At 30.8% G+C, this 19,360-nt stretch overlaps 2 protein-coding genes across 2 annotated transcripts; one reads left to right on the top strand and one right to left on the bottom strand.

Annotated features, from left to right (window-relative positions):
• Nucleotides 1–2,810: 2,810 nt before the first annotated feature.
• LOC125868236 (formin-like protein 3) lies at nt 2,811–9,366 on the top strand. The gene is made up of 6 exons (XM_049548866.1): nt 2,811–3,062; nt 3,826–4,669; nt 4,767–5,229; nt 5,315–5,517; nt 6,665–6,900; nt 8,334–9,366. Exons 1-6 carry the CDS (start codon nt 2,922–2,924, stop codon nt 9,201–9,203), a joined length of 2,757 nt encoding a protein of 918 aa, XP_049404823.1. The 5' UTR covers nt 2,811–2,921; the 3' UTR covers nt 9,204–9,366.
• A 670-nt stretch (nt 9,367–10,036) lies between these two features.
• Nucleotides 10,037–13,865, bottom strand: LOC125867648 (protein DESIGUAL 3-like). The gene is made up of 3 exons (XM_049548207.1): nt 13,750–13,865; nt 11,334–11,536; nt 10,037–10,274 (listed from the first exon to the last, which is right to left on the bottom strand). Exons 1-3 carry the CDS (start codon nt 13,846–13,848, stop codon nt 10,097–10,099), a joined length of 480 nt encoding a protein of 159 aa, XP_049404164.1. The 5' UTR covers nt 13,849–13,865; the 3' UTR covers nt 10,037–10,096.
• Nucleotides 13,866–19,360: the final 5,495 nt, after the last annotated feature.

The following is a 19,360-nucleotide window of genomic DNA, read 5'->3' as shown; positions in this document are numbered from 1 at the left end:
AGACTTGTTAGATTATATTTTTGTCAAACATTTAATAATTTATGACATTTTATTTATATATTAATCTTTTTATCAAACATGCATTTCACGATGCTCGTAGAAGCTTCATACTTTTAGTTTTTATAATCAATTCAATTGAAATATATTAATTTGAAAAAAAATATAAATCAATTATTTTTTCATAATATTAGTTAAAGAAAATATGTTTATTAATTAACATATTTTCAAAAAAGAATATATATCTTAAATGTTTAATTTAATGTCATTTATAAAGTTTCTTATTTGTCTAGTATAAATTTTAAATAATTAATTTTTATTTTTAAAATTTATTATAATTTTGTGATTTGCAATTGTGCATCCAAACAGTTTATGTGTAATTACACTGTGGCATCCAAACATGACATGTGTAATTACAGTGTAATTGCATTGTGGCAACCAAACAGGTCAGTGCAATTACTAGACAGTGTAATTACTAGGCTGGTAATTACTACCCTAGTAATTACACCAATTTCAATTACCCTAGGGTCTGTTTGGAAAGTCACCTGGTAATTGAAATTGGTATAATTACTAGGGTAGTAATTACCAGCCTAGTAATTACACTGTCTAGTAATTACACTAACTTGTTTGGTTGCCACAATGCAATTACACTGTAATTACACATGTCCTATTTGGATGACACAATGTAATTATACATGTTCTATTTGGATGCACAATTGCAACACAAAATTATAATAAATTTTAAAAATAAAAATTAATCATTTTAAATTTATACTAGACAAATAAGAAATTTATAAATGACATTAAATTAAATATTTAAGATATATATTCTTTTTTGAAAATATATTAATTAATAAACATATTTATTGTAACTAATATTATGAAAAAATAATTGATTTATATTTTTTCAAATTAATATATTTCAATTGAATTGATCGTAACAACTAAAAGTATGAAGTTTCTACGAACATTGTGAAATGCATGTTTGATAAAAAGAATAGTAATATATAAATAAAATATCATAAATTATTAAATGTTTGACAAAAATATAATCTATCAAGTCTAATTAAAAAATGACGTGCAATGTAAATTCAATATTACTAAAACAAATGAAACTGAAAATATAACATACGTAATAAATTCAAAACAAAAAATTTAACATAATACTCTTATAACAAACTTCAACATAGCAATAAATATGATTTATTTTATTTCTTCATAATAAAGAAAACGTAAGTCTATAACCTTACTTAACAATAAATTCTATTCTAATTTAAAAATTAGAATACTAATAAAATTATGCTAATGAAAAAATAAACATGGCATAAAGAAATAGACAATACTAGAAAATTACATAAAATCACGTAAAGTAAGGTTGAGAACAAGAATAAATGAAATATAATAATATAAAATAAAAAATAGACTTTTAAAATTTTTTAGAATAATAAAAATAAAAATAAAAAGAAATTAAAATAATAGAAGTAAAAAGAAAAAAAAGAAAAAAATAAAAATAGAAATTAAAAAAAAATGAAAAAGTAATCAGGTGGTAATTACACTATGTAATTACCAGCAATTCACAGTCTCTGCCTGTGAATTGTAGAGTGTAATTACCCCCTGCCAATTACACCAATTACCTGCTGACCAAGTAATTACCTGTCCTTCCAAACAGGATAAGANATCACAACATAACTTATCCCATCATAACTCATTTTCAAACCAAACGACCCCTAAGTGTTTGGTTTTGAGGAAAACATTTTTCAAATTTTCTATGTTTAAAGGAAAATAAATTCCTTAAAAATAAGAAAAATGACTTTCTAATAGAAGTAAGGAAAACAAATTATATAAGTGGCATTTCAAGTTTATTGTTTCCTCCCATCCACTCAATCCCCCCAACTCTCATCCCTTGATTGTTCCACCCCCGAACCCTCACTCCCTATCCCATCCTGCACCCATAGAATAATATTTTCTTGCTTACTTACCAAACATTAGAAAATAAGTAAGAAATCCACTTGCTTTTCAAGAAAACATTTTTCTACCCTAAATATATTTGAAAAATATATTTTGAGAATCTTTAAGAATTAAGTGTTAAAAACACAATAAACTTTCATTTTTTTTTTTGAGTTTTCTAAACTTTTGAGAGCGTGAAAATACACTTAAACTATCACTCATTGGTTTGATAAATACACTTCAATACAGACTGGACCAAATGTGTGTATACACACACTCAGGCGTGTCTGACCCAAAATTTCCATAAACATGACTTTTTTTTGTTGACACGTGTTTTTCTTAATTAAACTATTTTCTTTTAATTTTATACCTAAATTATTGAAAATTCGGAAAATAGACCTCAACTATCAACAAAGTTTAGTTTCTCAAATACTTTGTTTTAGTTTTAACAAAGTTTAAAACCAGGATATATTTGTCATAAATAAGCCTATAACAAGGTTTAATGGAAAAGAAGCACACAAATTGTATGATGCAATTAAAAAGGGTCGAAATTAACACTTTTGTGTTGTCTCTCTCAACGTAGTTCTCTGCACGTTTCATTTTTCTCCGAAAAAACATGAAAACATTTGAATGAACAAAAAATTTCATGCCAAAATCTGACCCAACAACAAAAATAATCCAAAATTTTCATCACAGAAAAACTCCCCTTCTTGAAACCTTTGCAAATTTCTTCACTTTTCCCTGTAATTTTTTTGCAAAGGGCACCAAAGGGTGGTGGTTTTTTTTTTATACAAACATATAATATCCAATTTTTATTTGTAAAGATTGAATCTTTATGTAGGTAGGTCAAATTATATTCAAGAAAAATCCAGAGGCCTTTCTGGTTTTTTTTTTTTTCATATTCTTGAAAAAAGCACATATATCAGATGAAATGAAAAAGGACAAATTATGGGATTGGAAGATTGATTTTACAATCAATGGGTGTGGGAAGGGTCAGCTCTGTATTTACTTTTATTGCTTTTGTTTGTGTTTTGGCAGCTAATAGTTCAAAAGGGAATCGAAAGCTTCCTCAAAACTGTATAGACAATGGAGATGTTCAACATATAGATGAACATACGGTATGTATCGTTTTGATGAATACAATGTTTGGATATATATTGTTTTTCCTGTCGTTATATAATGCACAACAGCCAAATGTATATGTGTTGATGGATTTATGATGTGAATTGCTTAATGGTAATTGTGTCTCTGAACCTTAGTAACTCTGTTTTTCCATTTGAGAACAATGTCCTAGGTAGTGGTAGAGCTAGGTATTGAATCCCCTTCGTTGAAAGATTATACGGTGCAAGTAAGGCAAAAAATGAAAATTTGGTTATATATAAGTTGTTGAATTCCCTTGCGAGAGAGTAATTCTAGTGAAGTGGCAAAAGGGGTTAAAAAACTGCTACTTTTTGAGCCCCCTTGTATAGATTCTTGATTCTGCTACTGGTCCTAGGAATGTAAGAGAATTGCACCGGAGCTTTTATCCGCTGATACAACAATTATTGTTGAGTACTAAGACTTGGTACTATTCCCTGGCAAATGAGAAAGTCGTGCATTTTTGTTTGCACTTTTAACCGTTCAACTATGGACATATAGGAGTAATCCTTTTACATGGTGAATAACCAAATTCAAATTGAAATGAAATCTTTAGGAGGAATCAAATGAAAGTACAGTCGTTTCTAGGAGACATATGCCATGGTTTTGAAAGTTTTCTCTTTGTGCGAAAGCCTAGACATGTAACTGCATAAGTTGGTTTTATCTTTTTCTGTAGTGTGGACCAAAAAAGCAAGAGATAGAGTTGTATTTCTGACCATATGTAATGAAGTATTCTGTTTGCAGGCTGAGCAAATATGGGTTCATTGCATAGAACCATTACACAAGAATACGGAACCTGCAAGCTTTCTGGATTTGTCTCTTTATCAGGCAGCAACAGGAACTTATATTTACTTAAAATCAGATATACCTTTGTTGAGAAAAAGAATCTTACAAAAGGCTATTAGTGATCTGGCTCCTGAAGTAAAGGAGATCCTTCTGGAGTGCTTAAAAAGGAAAAGTCTTCCTCTTCATGGTTCGGGTAGTGAGGTGGCATCCATTGCTTGGTTTATCAAGTACCAACAGCTTTTCTCGGAATGGTCGTCCAGTGTTCCCAGAAGGCACCTAAGAGAAAGAAAGCTTGAAGATAAGTCAACAGATGATGTTGCAGCTCCAAACCTTGCACCATCTCCAGGCCATGGAGCGGTATCACCAACTCATGCTCCAGTGCCCTCTTCTGAAGCGCCCATGGAACCTCCTGCAGAGGCTCCAACACCTCAGACTCGTGTCATTCCTCCTGCAAAGGCACCAACACCTCCGACCCATGGCTCCCCTCCTACAAAGGCTCCAACAACCCAGACTCATGTCAAAGCCCCTGCAAAGGCTCCAACACCTCCTACTCATGTCAACTCTTCTAAACCTTTGCCTGTCATTCATCCTCCTGCTAAACCAAAAAATAATGGAACTAATGCTTCAGAAAATAATAATCAGAACAGAACTTATATTATTGCTGCTGTTTCTGGAGGTGTCGCAGTAGGAATTGCCCTTTTAGCTCTGTTATTAATATTGTGTCTTATAAAAAGTAAAAAGAAAGAAACAGGTCCACAGCATGGGAAAAGAGATGAGAAACCTCTTCTTAACCTTTGTTCAGGTAATCTATCTGCAGGCATTTTATCATGAAGGTCAAATTTTTCGAATTGCATGTCATTTTCATTATGCCGAATAATTTCTATAATTAATGTTGTCAGATTCTTCTCAGAAGTCTTCAAGCATAGGAAGCTCAATCAAGAAAGATTTTAAGAGTTCTTCAACTGCAAATAATCTTTCGGTGCCAGCTAATTCTCATAATTCTTCAGAGGCAGAAGCTAAAACAGATGCACCTGTAAATGCATTACCACTTCCTCCAGGAAAATCTGCACCTCCACCCCCTGAAGCACCACCTCCTCCTCCTCCTAAACCACTGGCTCCAATGCCGCCTCCACCTCCAAAAGCTGCTCGGCCTCCTCCTAATCCACCAAAGTTTGGTAATCCGCCAAAGCCTTTACCCCTTGGAGTACATCGGAGACATAATTCTTCTGCTGGTGAGGGAACTGAACCATCTGATGACCCTGATGGTCCAAAGGCAAAATTAAAGCCATTTTTCTGGGACAAGGTTCTTGCTAATCCTGATCACTCCATGGTTTGGCACGACATCAAAGCTGGCTCATTCCAGTAAGCTTTGCATCAATCTTCCTATATTGCACTTTACTCTGCAAGATGTCTAACTTCCTCATTTTTTATAATGATGTTACTACAGATTTAATGAGGAGATGATGGAGTCATTATTTGGGTATAATGCAGCAAATGCAGGCAAAAATGATGGCGCGAAAGCTACATCGGCTTTTGAAGCTACCCCACAGTATATTCAGATAATTGATGCTAAGAAATCACAAAATCTAGCAATTGTTCTTAAAGCCTTAAATGTGACGACAGAAGAAGTTTGTGATGCTCTCAAGGAAGGTAAATCTTTATCTCTCTCTCTCTCTGTTTTCCCTTTGAGATCCATGAGAGTGTGAATCTTGCTCTATTAAATTAATTTCTATTGGAAAGTAAGAATAGTAAATCTATCACCACGGAGAAGAGTGTGTCTAATCCGCAGAGGGCTGTTACTTGAGTGTTAACTCCATTCCATAGATTTTGCAGTCTTTCAGCTTTGGCATAAAAGTTATTGACTGCCTTAAAAATGGAAGAAGAGAAACAACATGGTCTGCACATAGATCTTCTTGTCAGTCTATTATGTTATTTACGTAAGTAATAAAGAAGTTTCATTCTACTAATTTGCTTCATGCATGGTGTTGTGAATTGACTACAAGCACGTAGCGAGTAATCAAACAGAATTTTGAAGAATAATAATTCCAGGGTGAATTTTCAGAAAGATTTTCTGTGAATGTTGGCATGTGCTAATTAAATACTCCTAGAAATTAGATGAAGTTGAAAACAAGGTCCCATTTCTAAGTGGAAAATAGAACTTGCTGGTGATTTTCTCGAACAAACCTGGTAATTTTTTCAACTGCCCCCACTCCTTCCTCCCAAAAGAATGAAATTGGAAAAAAGTAAAGAATAGTCTATCAATTATTTAAGTATAACTCGGGTGGTAATAAAAAACACTAGGCGATGTCTTCTTATATGTCCAAGCCTTGGTAGGTAGAGTTACCTATTATCTGTGTTGGTGATAGGTAGTAGGTACCCCGTGGAATTTAGTAGAGGTGAGCGCAAGCTGGCCCGGACATCACAGTTATCAAAAATAAATCATTGCTCAGTCTGATACCTTTCACCAGAGAGTGAAAATTAACAACATATCCCACCAAACATTGATGATGGTTATAAGTGAAGTGAGAAACTATAGTATTCTTCTTGTAGAGTACTAAACAGTTTTCCAAGGAAGAAACTTAACTTTCATGATATGAGAATTTTTATTCATGTCCCTTACTTCACATAGGCAGACTTGTGTTGCTATGTCGTCTTATCTTGTGGAAAAAGATTGATGACTGATAAGGGATACTCCAACTTACTTCTTATTAATGTTTGTAAATTTTCATAGTTTTTCTTTTTATTTTATCAAGTATGTTTCAGCCACTTACTTGCAAAAGCCTGCTTATCTTATCAGGTAATAAACTGTCTCCTGAACTTATTCAAACTATATCAAAATTGGCACCAACAGCAGATGAAGAACTCAAACTTCGATTATATTGCGGGGAAATTTCTCAGCTTGGTCCTGCTGAAAGGTTTCTCAAATCCCTGGTTGAAATTCCCTTTGCCTTCAAACGGATGGATGCATTGTTGCTCATGAGTTCTCTTCAGGAAGAAGTTACTTCCATTAAAGAGTCCTTTGAAACATTAGAGGTAAATCGTGGAATTCTAAGTCTCTCATACCTAAGGTGTAGCAGGTTTAAAATGATTTTTTTCTGTTATGCTGCTGCAACCATCTCGGTCCAACTATACCATCCACCATTGCATAAATTCTGGGAAGAGTTAAGAAAAAAATAATCAAATAAGCATCATTTGTAGGCTACATATCATGAGACGGATCTCGTATATTCATCCGTAAAAGTTTGTTTCTGCATTTCTCTAGATCATCGTTAAGGGAGAAAGAAAAAAGGAACTGAGTTTTTCTTAGATAAATAGTGCTGAAATATATATATATATATACAGGGGCGGCTCTACAGCTTTGCAAAAAAAGCAATTGCCTTAGGCCCCAAAATTTGAGGGGCCTCATTTTAAAAAAAAATAATAGGTTATAAGTTTTTTTTAAAAAAAAATATAAAATATTATTTGTAGAAAATAAAAGCTTTTTATAAAAGAGCAAAAAAGTAATAGACGTTTGACAAATTATGAATACTATGCCTCAAGAAAGATTAAATAATTGACTATAATAAACTTCATAAAAAATATATATTCAAATTTAAGGCCTCCACCGATTTATTAGACCCACCCCTATATATATATATATATATATATATATATACATACATACATATATATAAGAGCTCAGGGTTTTTTTGATTGAAAGGTGTCATTTGTTTGTGTNGACGTTTGACAAATTATGAATACTATGCCTCAAGAAAGATTAAATAATTGACTATAATAAACTTCATAAAAAATATATATTCAAATTTAAGGCCTCCACCGATTTATTAGAGCCGCCCCTATATATATATATATATATATACATACATACATATGTATAAGAGCTCAGGGTTTTTTTGATTGAAAGGTGTCATTTGTTTGTGTTGTCATGATGAACTGAAATCAATTCCAGTTAGTTGGACTTACCAGAGTTTTTCCTCTTATATTTGATTATCTCATATATCGGAAACAAGCTCTCTACCCCACAAAGGTAGAGTAGGGGTAAGGTCAGTGTACATCCTATCCTCTCAAATCCCACTTGTGGGGATTACACTGGGTATGTTGTTATTTTGAGTGTCGTAATCTTTAATAACAGACAGTTTTTCCTATTGAAAGGGGTTATTTTTAATTATTTGTGAAATTCAGTAGCTTAAAATAACACATTTGTACTACCAATTCAAACCCGTAATCTGTTATACAGTGTCAAAGATCATATCAAACTCTACGACCTACTACCTAAATGAGAATGGTACTGGCTCTTCTTTACATTAAAGGAAAGTCATGCCAATCGAAGTTTAGCTATCTATACATCGGAAATTTGGCTAATCTTACTCCTGGTCATGGTTAAATAAAAGAGCTTTCAGTACATTGTTTTCTAGTTACTGTTTTTTATCACATGGTAAATGGTTTTTCATTATGAAAACTTGCAGGTGGCATGCCAGGAGCTGAAAAACAGTAGACTCTTCCTGAAACTTCTAGAAGCAGTTCTTAAAACTGGGAACCGCATGAACGATGGCACCTACCGTGGTGGTGCACAGGCATTCAAGCTTGATACGCTGTTGAAACTCTCAGATGTTAAAGGAACTGATGGAAAGACCACACTTCTGAACTTTGTTGTTCAGGAAATTATCCGATCAGAAGGATTAAGAGCAGCACGCAAGTTAAGGGAGAGCGAAAGCTTGTCAAGTCTAACACCAGAAGATCTTGCAGAGGATGCTTCTCGTGACTCGGTCGATTACCATCGTAACCTTGGTCTCCAGGTGGTTTCTGGTCTAAGCAATGAGCTTGAGAATGTAAGAAAAGCAGCACTTATAGATGGTGAGAATTTAAATGCCTCTGTCTCCAAACTTGGCAAGTCACTAGTGAAAACCAAAGGGTTCCTAGACACTGACATGAAAAGTTTGAACGAGAACAGTAAGTTCCGCGATACACTCACAAATTTTATGCAAAATGCGGACGATGAGATCAAGTGGATACTAGAAGAAGAGAAAAGGATAATGGCTTTGGTCAAGAGTACAGGAGACTACTTCCATGGAACTGCAGGGAAGGATGAAGGCTTGCGTCTCTTCATCACTGTTCGCGATTTCTTAGTTATGTTGGACAAATCATGTACATTGTTGAGAAAATCTAACAAGATGCCGGCAAATACCTCTAGAAAAGGAGCATTAACGGTATCACCTTCTCAGGAAGCCCATCCAGATTCTTTGCCAGATGTTCATCAACGACTATTTCCTGCAATCCAGGAGCGACGGATGGATGATGATTTTAGTTCATCAGATGATGAGAGCTCATCCAAATAGCTATTTTTTGCAATGCTCTTCAAAAAATATCTATGACTTACTGTTTTGTAGTCACCATTTTTTCATAAAGATCCAATATAAATACCATTTTTTTTGGCTTTGTGAGATGGCAAAAGTTACTTAAGTCTTTTGTATATATGGTCAACCCCAAATACTAAAGTCTCTTCTTTATTATTATGATTTTTTATACAAGTTGACAGACTTGAAGAACATGTATCAGTTCTGTACAGCTTGTGGTTTTTAGCTTTTGTTCCAATTCCAACTTCTTTTTCCTGGTACCACCAACAGATGGGTGCTGCTCCTCCCTTAATCAGAGGCCTCGGGTTTGAGCTTTGGGTATGAAATTTTTTTTGGTATGAAGCACTTTTCCCCAAATGGGGCCCTATGAGGTGCCAAGCACCCGATGCGGGTATCGGACACTGGATGGAAAACTTAAAAAAAAAACTTGTTTTTCCTTGCCGATATAGAAAATATTGAATTTCTAGAACATGAGTGCGCCACTAAGAAAAATGTATTAAGCGGGAATTAATCCTCTTCTAAATAAATAACTCAACATTAAACCAAGTGTCATTTAGCCTTCTTTGTAGCATGAGTACAAACAGATAATATAACATCAATTTAAAAAATATATGCATAAAATATCTAGTTTTACGAAACAATCACAGTCCAAAAAAAGGGATGGGGGTGGGGGCGGTCTCATCTATGAAATAGATAAATCAACTTCCAATTATCACATTTGGAAGTTGTTCCCACTTACAATTAGTTGTTCAACATAAATATGCAAATGTCATTGGTCTAAAACGTCTCAAAAACTTTCATCAGACCAAAATCAGTAATCTTCATAATCAATTTATACAACTGTGATTTGTCTTTTTTTTTTTTTTTTTGTAAGTTTAAGCTAGATTTTGACTAGCTGCAACATAATATGCAACAGAAAATAGAGCATGAACAAAACAAAGAATTCCACCAATGGATAGGTAATTATGATGTAAATAACCACATGATGTTCTTGACTTGTGGTTTCCCTTTGTCCCAATCACCAGTGTACTCAATCCTGCTGCAAATATGATCCTGAAAAATCAAAAAATCATATAATAAGCACATAATTATTATTTTTTACTTCAAACTTTTGTAGACTTGAATACTTGAAAATTACACAACACTTGTCAACTCATATAACTTATGTTGCTCGAATTCTTCAATAATGTTGTTTAACCCGTGTTAGATCCTTCAAAAAATGTACCGCTTTTGAAGAATTCGACATGCACTTGGCAATATCTTTCAAAAAATGTACTGCTTTTGAAGAATCCGACATGCACCTGGCGATATCTTTAAAGAGTCTGAGCAACATAGCATATAACACTGGAGATATGATATTGTAGTCCTTTATAAATAGTTTTATGTCTTCTTTACAAGAGATTCTTATTTTTACATGTGAGAGATATGAAAATGTCATTTTCTTCTATTCAATATGTAAGTGATCGTAAGCAATCATTTCCACCTCATAAAATTCACCCTCTTTTTGTTGGAAGAGGGAAAAACAAAGGAAAGGATAAATTTAGGATTTTAAGTAAATGGGAGTCCAATATAATTGCACCAACTATAATGTACTGTGTACTATTTTTACAAAAAATCACCTAAGAGTCGAAGGTATTGTCTGCAATCCACTATCTTCGAATGGATTCACCATTGGCAAGAGTGCCTAAGCCTAACATTATTCCCATTTGGCCATAAATAGTAATGTAGTTTTTTTTTTTTTTTTTTTTGCAAATATGTTCAAATTATCAATATTTAAGATACCAATAAAATGTTTTTGTAAGAGTATTTTAACTCTGCACTCAATAAGTTGATTTTGAGAGTCAAATAAATTTTTTTAATTGCTATTTTCTTATGTAGTTTTTAATGATTTAAAATAATAATAATAAAATGTCATATCCAAACTCACAATCAAAATTAAAGAATTTGACTCTCGAAATACGCTCTAGAGAAACCTAGGACATACGTGACATAACAATAACCCCTTGATTGGGGATTAAGCCCTCCCTATCTTTTGAGTTACAAACAATTCATAAAACAGATCAATCAACGATATCATATAAATTAAAACACGAGTATAGTAGTATAACATACCATGTGAAAACAAGACAAGCAATTGATAATTGCTTGATTGGTGTGGCTTTACGAATATCATCATTACTACAAACACTACAGCCTCCAAGAAGGTTGACTAGAACATGAGCTACTCCAAGTAAAGTTGCAGCAGCTAAGCCAAAAACAAATGCCTCATGACTTGGCTTATTACACTCAAACAACCATAATGTCACATGTTTTGCCTGTTCCAATTACCAATAAAATATACCATATTAAAAAAGTTTAGTAATTTATAGAGAGAGATAGTGGATAATGCACTCAATTGACGGTAGTTTTCTTAATCGGTCTTGAACTTGAATTGGATAGGTCGAAGTCTTCTTATTTATTTTTCTAGTCTTTCAGGCAATCGAGTGATAGAGCACCCTTCAAGAGTAAGAATACACAAATTTCATGACAAATTCATTATGTTTTATTCAAACAATATTAATTGAAAATTTCTTTAAAGTTACTAAAATATTCAAGATAGTAAATGAAAATGATTCAATTAAAACTAATATAATTTTTACATGCTTTCCAATTGATCTCTTAAAAATAAAATTTTAAGTCATTATCTATTAAATTAATACAACTTAATGAGAAAATGAATTTTTTTTTATAAAATTCATTTTTAGTATCAAACTTAATTAAAAAAATATATATTAAAAAATTTGGACAGGTTAAGCTCAACCCACCCCACTCCATCCAATCGTCATCTCTACAATTACACAAAATGGGATGAAGAAGTAGTAAATTTAACAAAATCGTTGGGATTTTTGTGGGGTCCTTCGTAGGAATTATGTCCCTATTATAGAGTGATTTTTAATTCTTACTCTTTAATTTATCATTTTTTTAAAAATTTTATCCTTTAAAACTTTAAGGGGATGACACACTTTCAGAAAAAATATAAGGTATATAGTAGAAGGTCCGGCACACAGAATACAACGATCATTATAACAAATAGAAATATTGTAATATGCTCTTTCTTGTAACATCTCATAAAACATGTCTGAAAATATTTCTAAGATCATAAAACAAAAACAAAATTGCAAGACATAAATTATGTCTTATCAGACATAAATTAGTTCCTATGAAACTTATGCCAATAGAGACGACATAAGTTCAATATGAAAGCCCACTTATTCCTATAGAATTTTTGTCAGACAAGATAATTTTTTTCTAAATTTATACTTTGTAAATTAGATACTATACAATTTATATAGAATAAGGTAAGATTTTATCTTATAAAATTATGTCATAACTAACAATACTTTGACATGTAATTTTTTATTAAAAGTGAGAAACAACAGCGAAAATGAAATATCATCAATTTAAAGGGCAAAAATCAAAGTGCAAAAACATGATTTTTATGCAACAGATCATCCCAAAGTGGCCATTTAAAAAAGAACTCTAATTTTTTTTTTCTTCATAAAAGAGAATATATTATAATTAGTATATTAATATACACTTACTATATATATTTGATATACACTTATACTATGTCTTGATGGGCCCTACATATTTTTAGGTTACTAAAATTTTGCTACGCTAATATATTCCGTCATATCTACTCTCTCGTTTCAAATTTGTTTGTACTCTTTTTTTTATAGTCCATTTAAAAAAGAATTATTAGTATTTTTTTCGATAACTTTTTAATTCCAACTTCTTACATGACATGTTTAGAATTTAAAAGCGGAAATAGAGATTTTAATTCCTGTATTATTGCATTATCCCAATTTTAGTCCCTTTGCTATTTGATTATGTACATTTAACCCTCAATTATTTGAAGTGCACAGTTTTAATTCTTGAAATTAACAAAAGTTAACTATCTAACAAAATGATTATTTTTTAAAAAATAAAATAAAATAAATTGAAGGATTGATGATTCTAAATGCTAGAAAATTTATGTATTTAACATATCTTTAATTTAAGACCATAACATTCAATTTTTTCCTTAAACTTCATGTCAAATTAAAGTAGGAAAAATAAATAAAACAGTTGGAAGCAAGTTTTGCAACAAAGAAGACCATAATCTTTAAAATCTTGACCAAACAGAGAAATCTTCAAAATCTTGACCAAACTCCACTAGAAGTTGTATGAAACTAGACTCGAAATAGAACATAATTTTGACCCAAAATAATAATAATAAAATATTATTTTTGTTTTAATTTATCTGTTTAGTTTTTTGACTTTATGTGTAGTTTAAGAATATGAAGAAGATTTTGAATCTCATGATCTTATATCGAAGATATATATGTAGAATGTATCACAATATCCCTTAATTTTGTGATTCTTATACATGTCATACTAAAAAGAAATATACACAAACAAATTAAAACGGAGAAAGACTGATATATAGGGAATTCAATCAATAAATTTAATTTGCGTGCTTTGTTTGATCTATAATTAAGAGATGTACCTGGTTTTGAGCTGCTTCTGCTTTATATCCAAGAATTCCAGCCACAATATCCAAAGCCACAATTAGCAAACCAGCAAATATTTTTACCAATTTGCCCATATTTTCATGAGCAAACAAAGTATATCCTTGTTTACATGAAAAGCACAAGTAGTATGCTTAAATGAGATGGCATTTGAATATATAATTTTCTTCGTTTCAATCTGCTTATCTTGTTTTGACTTGACATAAAGTAAGAAAATAAAAGAAATTTTCGAATCTTATAATTTTAAATTAAAAATACGCACATTTTTTACAGTCTTAAACAGAGATATTTTTTTTTTGAAAATAACTAAAAGAGAAAGTAAGATATAAAGGCTGAGTATATATGCATTTGCAACTTTAAAGGAATTAGAGATAGAGATGGATGATCTAAAGAGATAGGCTTTTTAAAATTATTTTTCAGTACTAAAGTTTGCTTTATTTTGGTTTTTCTTTTTGCCCTACTTTTTATCTTCTTTTTTTTCTTAATGGAATCTCCTTAATAGGGAAGTAATAGGGGTTAAAACCAGTCAAGGGAATATAGCTTAGGCAGGCATCTATAATTGAGGGAAAAAAGTTTAGTCCCAATTACATATATTCTTTTCGTCCCAATTTATATGGTATTTTCCAAATTTCTGATGTTAAACGAATTTTTATTTGATCATTTTTTTATATATATTTTATGAATATTTTGAATTGTTAATTATTGTGATTTATTGTATTTCTTACAAGGTAAAATTGCATACACATCAATTTCTTCAGACTTTATTTGTGAAATTATATATTATGTATATTGTTGTTGTATAGTACTACTTCTTACCTAATTTTCGAATATGTAAACTTTAGTTTAAAAAAATTAAAGATCTTAATTACCAAATTTATGGTCAAAATAAAAAAGTTCATTATTTTATGTGATACTCCCTCCATTTTTTTAGCTCTCCTATTGTATTTTTTGAGAGTCAATTTGACTAATTTTCAAAGCTAAATTAGATTACATTAATTTAATATTTTGAAATAAATTTTTGGATATTCAAAAACTATATAAAAAGTACTATAAATTGCAAAAAAAAAATCATATCAATATAATAAAAAATTATATTTTAAAATATTAGTCAAAGCTCATATTATTTTGACTCTGAAAAAGGAAACTGTGACGAGTAAAAAATTATATCTTTTTTTTCTTTTTAAGTCTTTTTTTTAAAAAAGAAGACACATATTTGCTGATTTGCATTTAAAAAATTAAGCCTCCATCGCCATTACTACTTTGAAATTTGTAGTGTTTTTATTTTAATCCGACACATCGATTGGTGTTTGCAAACAATTAATAAGATCAAAGGACGTTCTCATATACTCCCGTCTCTTCCCTATTATACTTGTTTATTTTTTATCTGACACATTTTTTAAGAAAATAACAATTGACATAGTGAATTTATTGTTTTATCCTTCTAATTGATAAAATTTCAAAATCAATTTACTCATTAAAGAGATTCTACCTTTTTCAAAAATATTAACTCGCTAAATAAATTAAGGTTATAATAGATAAAAAATTATTATTATTTTTTTATTTGTCAAAAATAACGAGTAAAAAAGGACAAGTAAAAAGTCAAATTTGGACAAGTAAAAAGGGGACAGAGGGAGTATATATTTTGTTTTATATATTGCTGATCAAATTTTTGGGAGGTTGAAAGTGTTTATTTTTCAATAAATACTTGCTTAGTTATTTTAAACTGAGGTGTTTGACGAAGTTTTTAAGAAAAATTAATTAGTTTAAAAAGTAACATAAACCATTTTTCTAAAGCTATAAAAGTAAATTTCCTCCAAAATACTTTTCTAAAAGGAAAATTAAAATATAAACACTTTTGATAAGAAAAAAAACGCACAATATTTTTACAGCAAATTTTCCGCTACCAAGATTTTCATGCACCTTTTTTGGGATAAAAATCTCAAAATATTTTTATCTTTCTTTTTTTTTTTTTTTGGATAAAAATCTTTCTTTCAAATATACATAGTAAGCTTGGTCATGCTTGTTAATTGTTTGCCTTTCTCAAGGAATTTCATGATCCACTTCATTATTGCCTTTCTTTAAAGAATGTGCTCCAACATTATAACAAGATGACAATCTTAAGCTTTTTATATTTATTTTTATAATTTATAATATAGTTAAAGTAAAATTCACCACTAGGTTGTGTAAGGGGGTTTGGTATATATATTTTTTTCAGTAGGGGGTTTGGTATATTGACCCTTCCATATTTTGTATATTTTTTTAAATATTCGAAAAGGAAGTGAATATGTAACCTTGCCTCATCAAATTCTAATTGGGATGAACAATTATTTTCATCACTATGCATATTCGGCCTATGAAACTCACAAAAGGCAAAATATGTCACTCCATTTACATATGACCCTAGACCCTAGTGCAAAATTATAACAACTAGAAGCTATGGAGGACTTGTCCTTGCATATTTGTTTCAATTATGTATTTGTTTTTAAAATCCGTGGAATATATATATTATTAATTTAGAATATACAAAAGATTAAAATTCAGAATTCATTAACTTTAAATTTTGACTCTATTTCTGTAACTACAAGCCTGCCACACCAACCCTTAGGGACTCTAGCGACACTTTTAGTCGTACTGGCTATTGCCCATTCCTTATAACCGTAGCTCTACTACCAAATTAGCAATAAAGTATGCCTTTAGTTCCTTTTGGCTTATTTGGGTGGTGATGCCCTCGTCTAGTGTATTATCCTCTTTTCACTGCCCGAATTTTCAATAGAAAGGTAGGAGAAAGTTTTGAATATTAGCTTTGATCCGCGTTGAATGTTAGGCCACTTGTCGAAGATAAAAGTACATCAAACTCAAACCAACTGGAATTTGAATTGCTGACTAATCTAATATCCTATCAAAGAAGATGACAACAATAACTACGTGAGTCCTAAATAATTGATTGAAATTAATTATATGAATTCTCATTTCGCATTAAACTTATATGCTCATTTCGATTACATGTTCAGAGGTGGACGTATTGTTGGGTTTTAAGGGTGTGAACAGAAAATAAAGGATTGTGACCTTTATGAAAGGTTGTGTCTTTTCTAAAGGGTTGTGACCATTTGAAAGGTTGTGACTTTTCCAAAGTGTTGTGGCCTTTTTGAAAGGTTGTCTTTTTTTCAAAGAGTTGAGACCTTTACCCTTGGTTGGCTATAAATAGAAAGGCCTTCTCTCATTTTTTTGCACTGAATTCTTCCCTTCTTTGCATACATTTCTTACAAAACAAAATCGATCGATCGTGTCTGTATGTGTGATTTGTTGTTGTCATTTTGAGTTCGTTGAAATTATCGAAGTTTGAGGTACCGCTATTTCTTTAATGGTTAATCCATTTTATCTTGGGAGGAATTAATCTGCAACCTCGGGTCCTTGAGGGGATTAAATTTTTTAAGGACACACAGTGGGTTCTGTGGACTCGGATAGTTCTTTGTTTTTTCTTTTCATCTTTTATTATGTCTGATTTGCTAATCTGAATACAAGAGATAACAAGCTTAAGAAATTTAAAATTGTTGGTATTTTCTGTGGTAAGGAAATCACTTTTATTTTCTGTGTTCTTTTTGTTGGGAAAAAAAATAAAGAAGAAAAAGAGAATTATTTTATGATATGATAAAAAGAGATTTGGGGTGAATTAGTACTACTTTAATATGTTCTGGTATATTTTTTGTAGTAAGTTTTCCTTGGATGGACGTAAGATTAATTTTATTTTCTTCCCAAGTGCTTTTAAGCATTGCACCCCTTCTGTTTTCTTTTCAATGAGAAAAATTATTTTGTGCATAAAGGCAGAGGCGTATCCAGGAATTTGTCAAGATGGGTGCACGAATACGAAAAAAATGCATCTTAAATATAAATTTGATAAGTTTGACTTTTAGGTTCTTAATATAAACAATTAAATTTTTAAAATTATAGGTCCAAAATATATAATACTATTAATTTTAAATTTTAATATACACATTTGATTTAATTATATAAAAATCTTGTAGTGCAAAGTTTTTTAGGAACTTCCAATGTAAAGCACTTGAAATTTTTGAAAGATTAAAGGAAAAAAAACAAAAGAAAAATTAGTTGAAACGTCAAAAGTATAACGATAACCACTTGGGGAGGTGTTACTCAAAAGGATAAGATGGATATACGACTTAAATTTTTATCCTTACTTAGAGAGGAGCACTCAATCATTATTGTATTATTATATGATACTTTAAACGTGGGTTCACACATCTATATTTAAATATTTTTTAAAAATATAACACTATTATATATGATCTAGAGAGGTGAGCATGGGTTCACGTGAACCCATGGCAACCCCTCTAAATATGCCCCTGCATAAAGGCTAAGATGTGCACTTTAATTATTTTTCGAACATGAGTGTTTCTCGGTGAAATTCAATGTCTTCCTGAGAAAAATTGGAATATGATGGAAATTGGGAAAAAAGGAAAAAATTAGCAAGAAATGTGACTTGCATGGAATCATTGCTGACAGATAGAATATGATTCAATGAGAGTAAAAATCAGGTTCTATCTTTATTTCCCTTGATTATATTTTTTTCTATCCTTTATAAGTTATGAGATTTATTTCATAAATGTTAGGATAGATGGTCATTATGTGATGATCTCAGAATATATCTTTATTATTTTTACTATGTATTTTGTTTAGAGGGGGGAAATTTTTTCGTAGTTTTCTACTTCATGTGAAATTTGATTGTGTTTGACTTTTGGAGACTAAAATCTTCTGATTTTTTACTCATTTGGTTTGAAGAATATAAGAACTTCACGAACAAATCAGATATGCATTGGTTTGAAGAATATAGAAACTTCACCAATTTGTTAAATACTTTGTTTGAATGAATATTCCGACTTGAAGAGTACAAAATCTTCATCAAGAATATTAAGGCTAAATGATTTGAGAAGGATAAAAATCTTCATCATTAGGTAGAAACAATATTGTATTTGAAATTTCTGGAGATTAAATCTTTTTGGTTTACTACTCTATCTGAATATGAAATTGATTTAAGAATATAAAAACTTCATCAAAATTCAAGGTTCATTCAGTTAACAATTAGAAGAATATAAAAACTTCGTCGTTAAACTAGAAACAAGTTGTATAAAGATTGAATCTTTATTGTTAGTATTCTAAATACTAAGTGGTATGTCTCATTGTGACATAAAGGGAAAAAAAAATTCAGTAACATAAAATTAGTGATTTTTGTGCCTACAATGGGTGTTTCTATGGATTAAATCTCCAAAAGAAGGCTTCGTGTTGCCAATGTGTATTTTGATGGTATACAATTTGAAAGCATGGAAAAAAAATATGTGGAAAATAATTTCAAATACTTGAAAATTTTTTTTGAGAACATATTTAAAATGTGGGGGTTTTTTTAGTTGTGATAAAGACAAAATTAGACTTACTATCTAATTCAAATTTGAAAGTATAAAATATGAAATTTAATGACATTCTTGTATTATGTTAGACCCACAAAATTCTTAGAATATATATAATATTGTGGTCGTTTAGTCTCTCTTTACTGTATATGATATGACTAGTATAAAACCA

Source organism: Solanum stenotomum, chromosome 6 (genome assembly GCF_019186545.1).
Source record: "Solanum stenotomum isolate F172 chromosome 6, ASM1918654v1, whole genome shotgun sequence".
Lineage (NCBI taxonomy): Eukaryota > Viridiplantae > Streptophyta > Magnoliopsida > Solanales > Solanaceae > Solanum > Solanum stenotomum.
The sequence above is the reverse complement of the archived record's forward strand: the minus strand, read 5'-3'. Positions and strand labels throughout refer to the sequence as shown.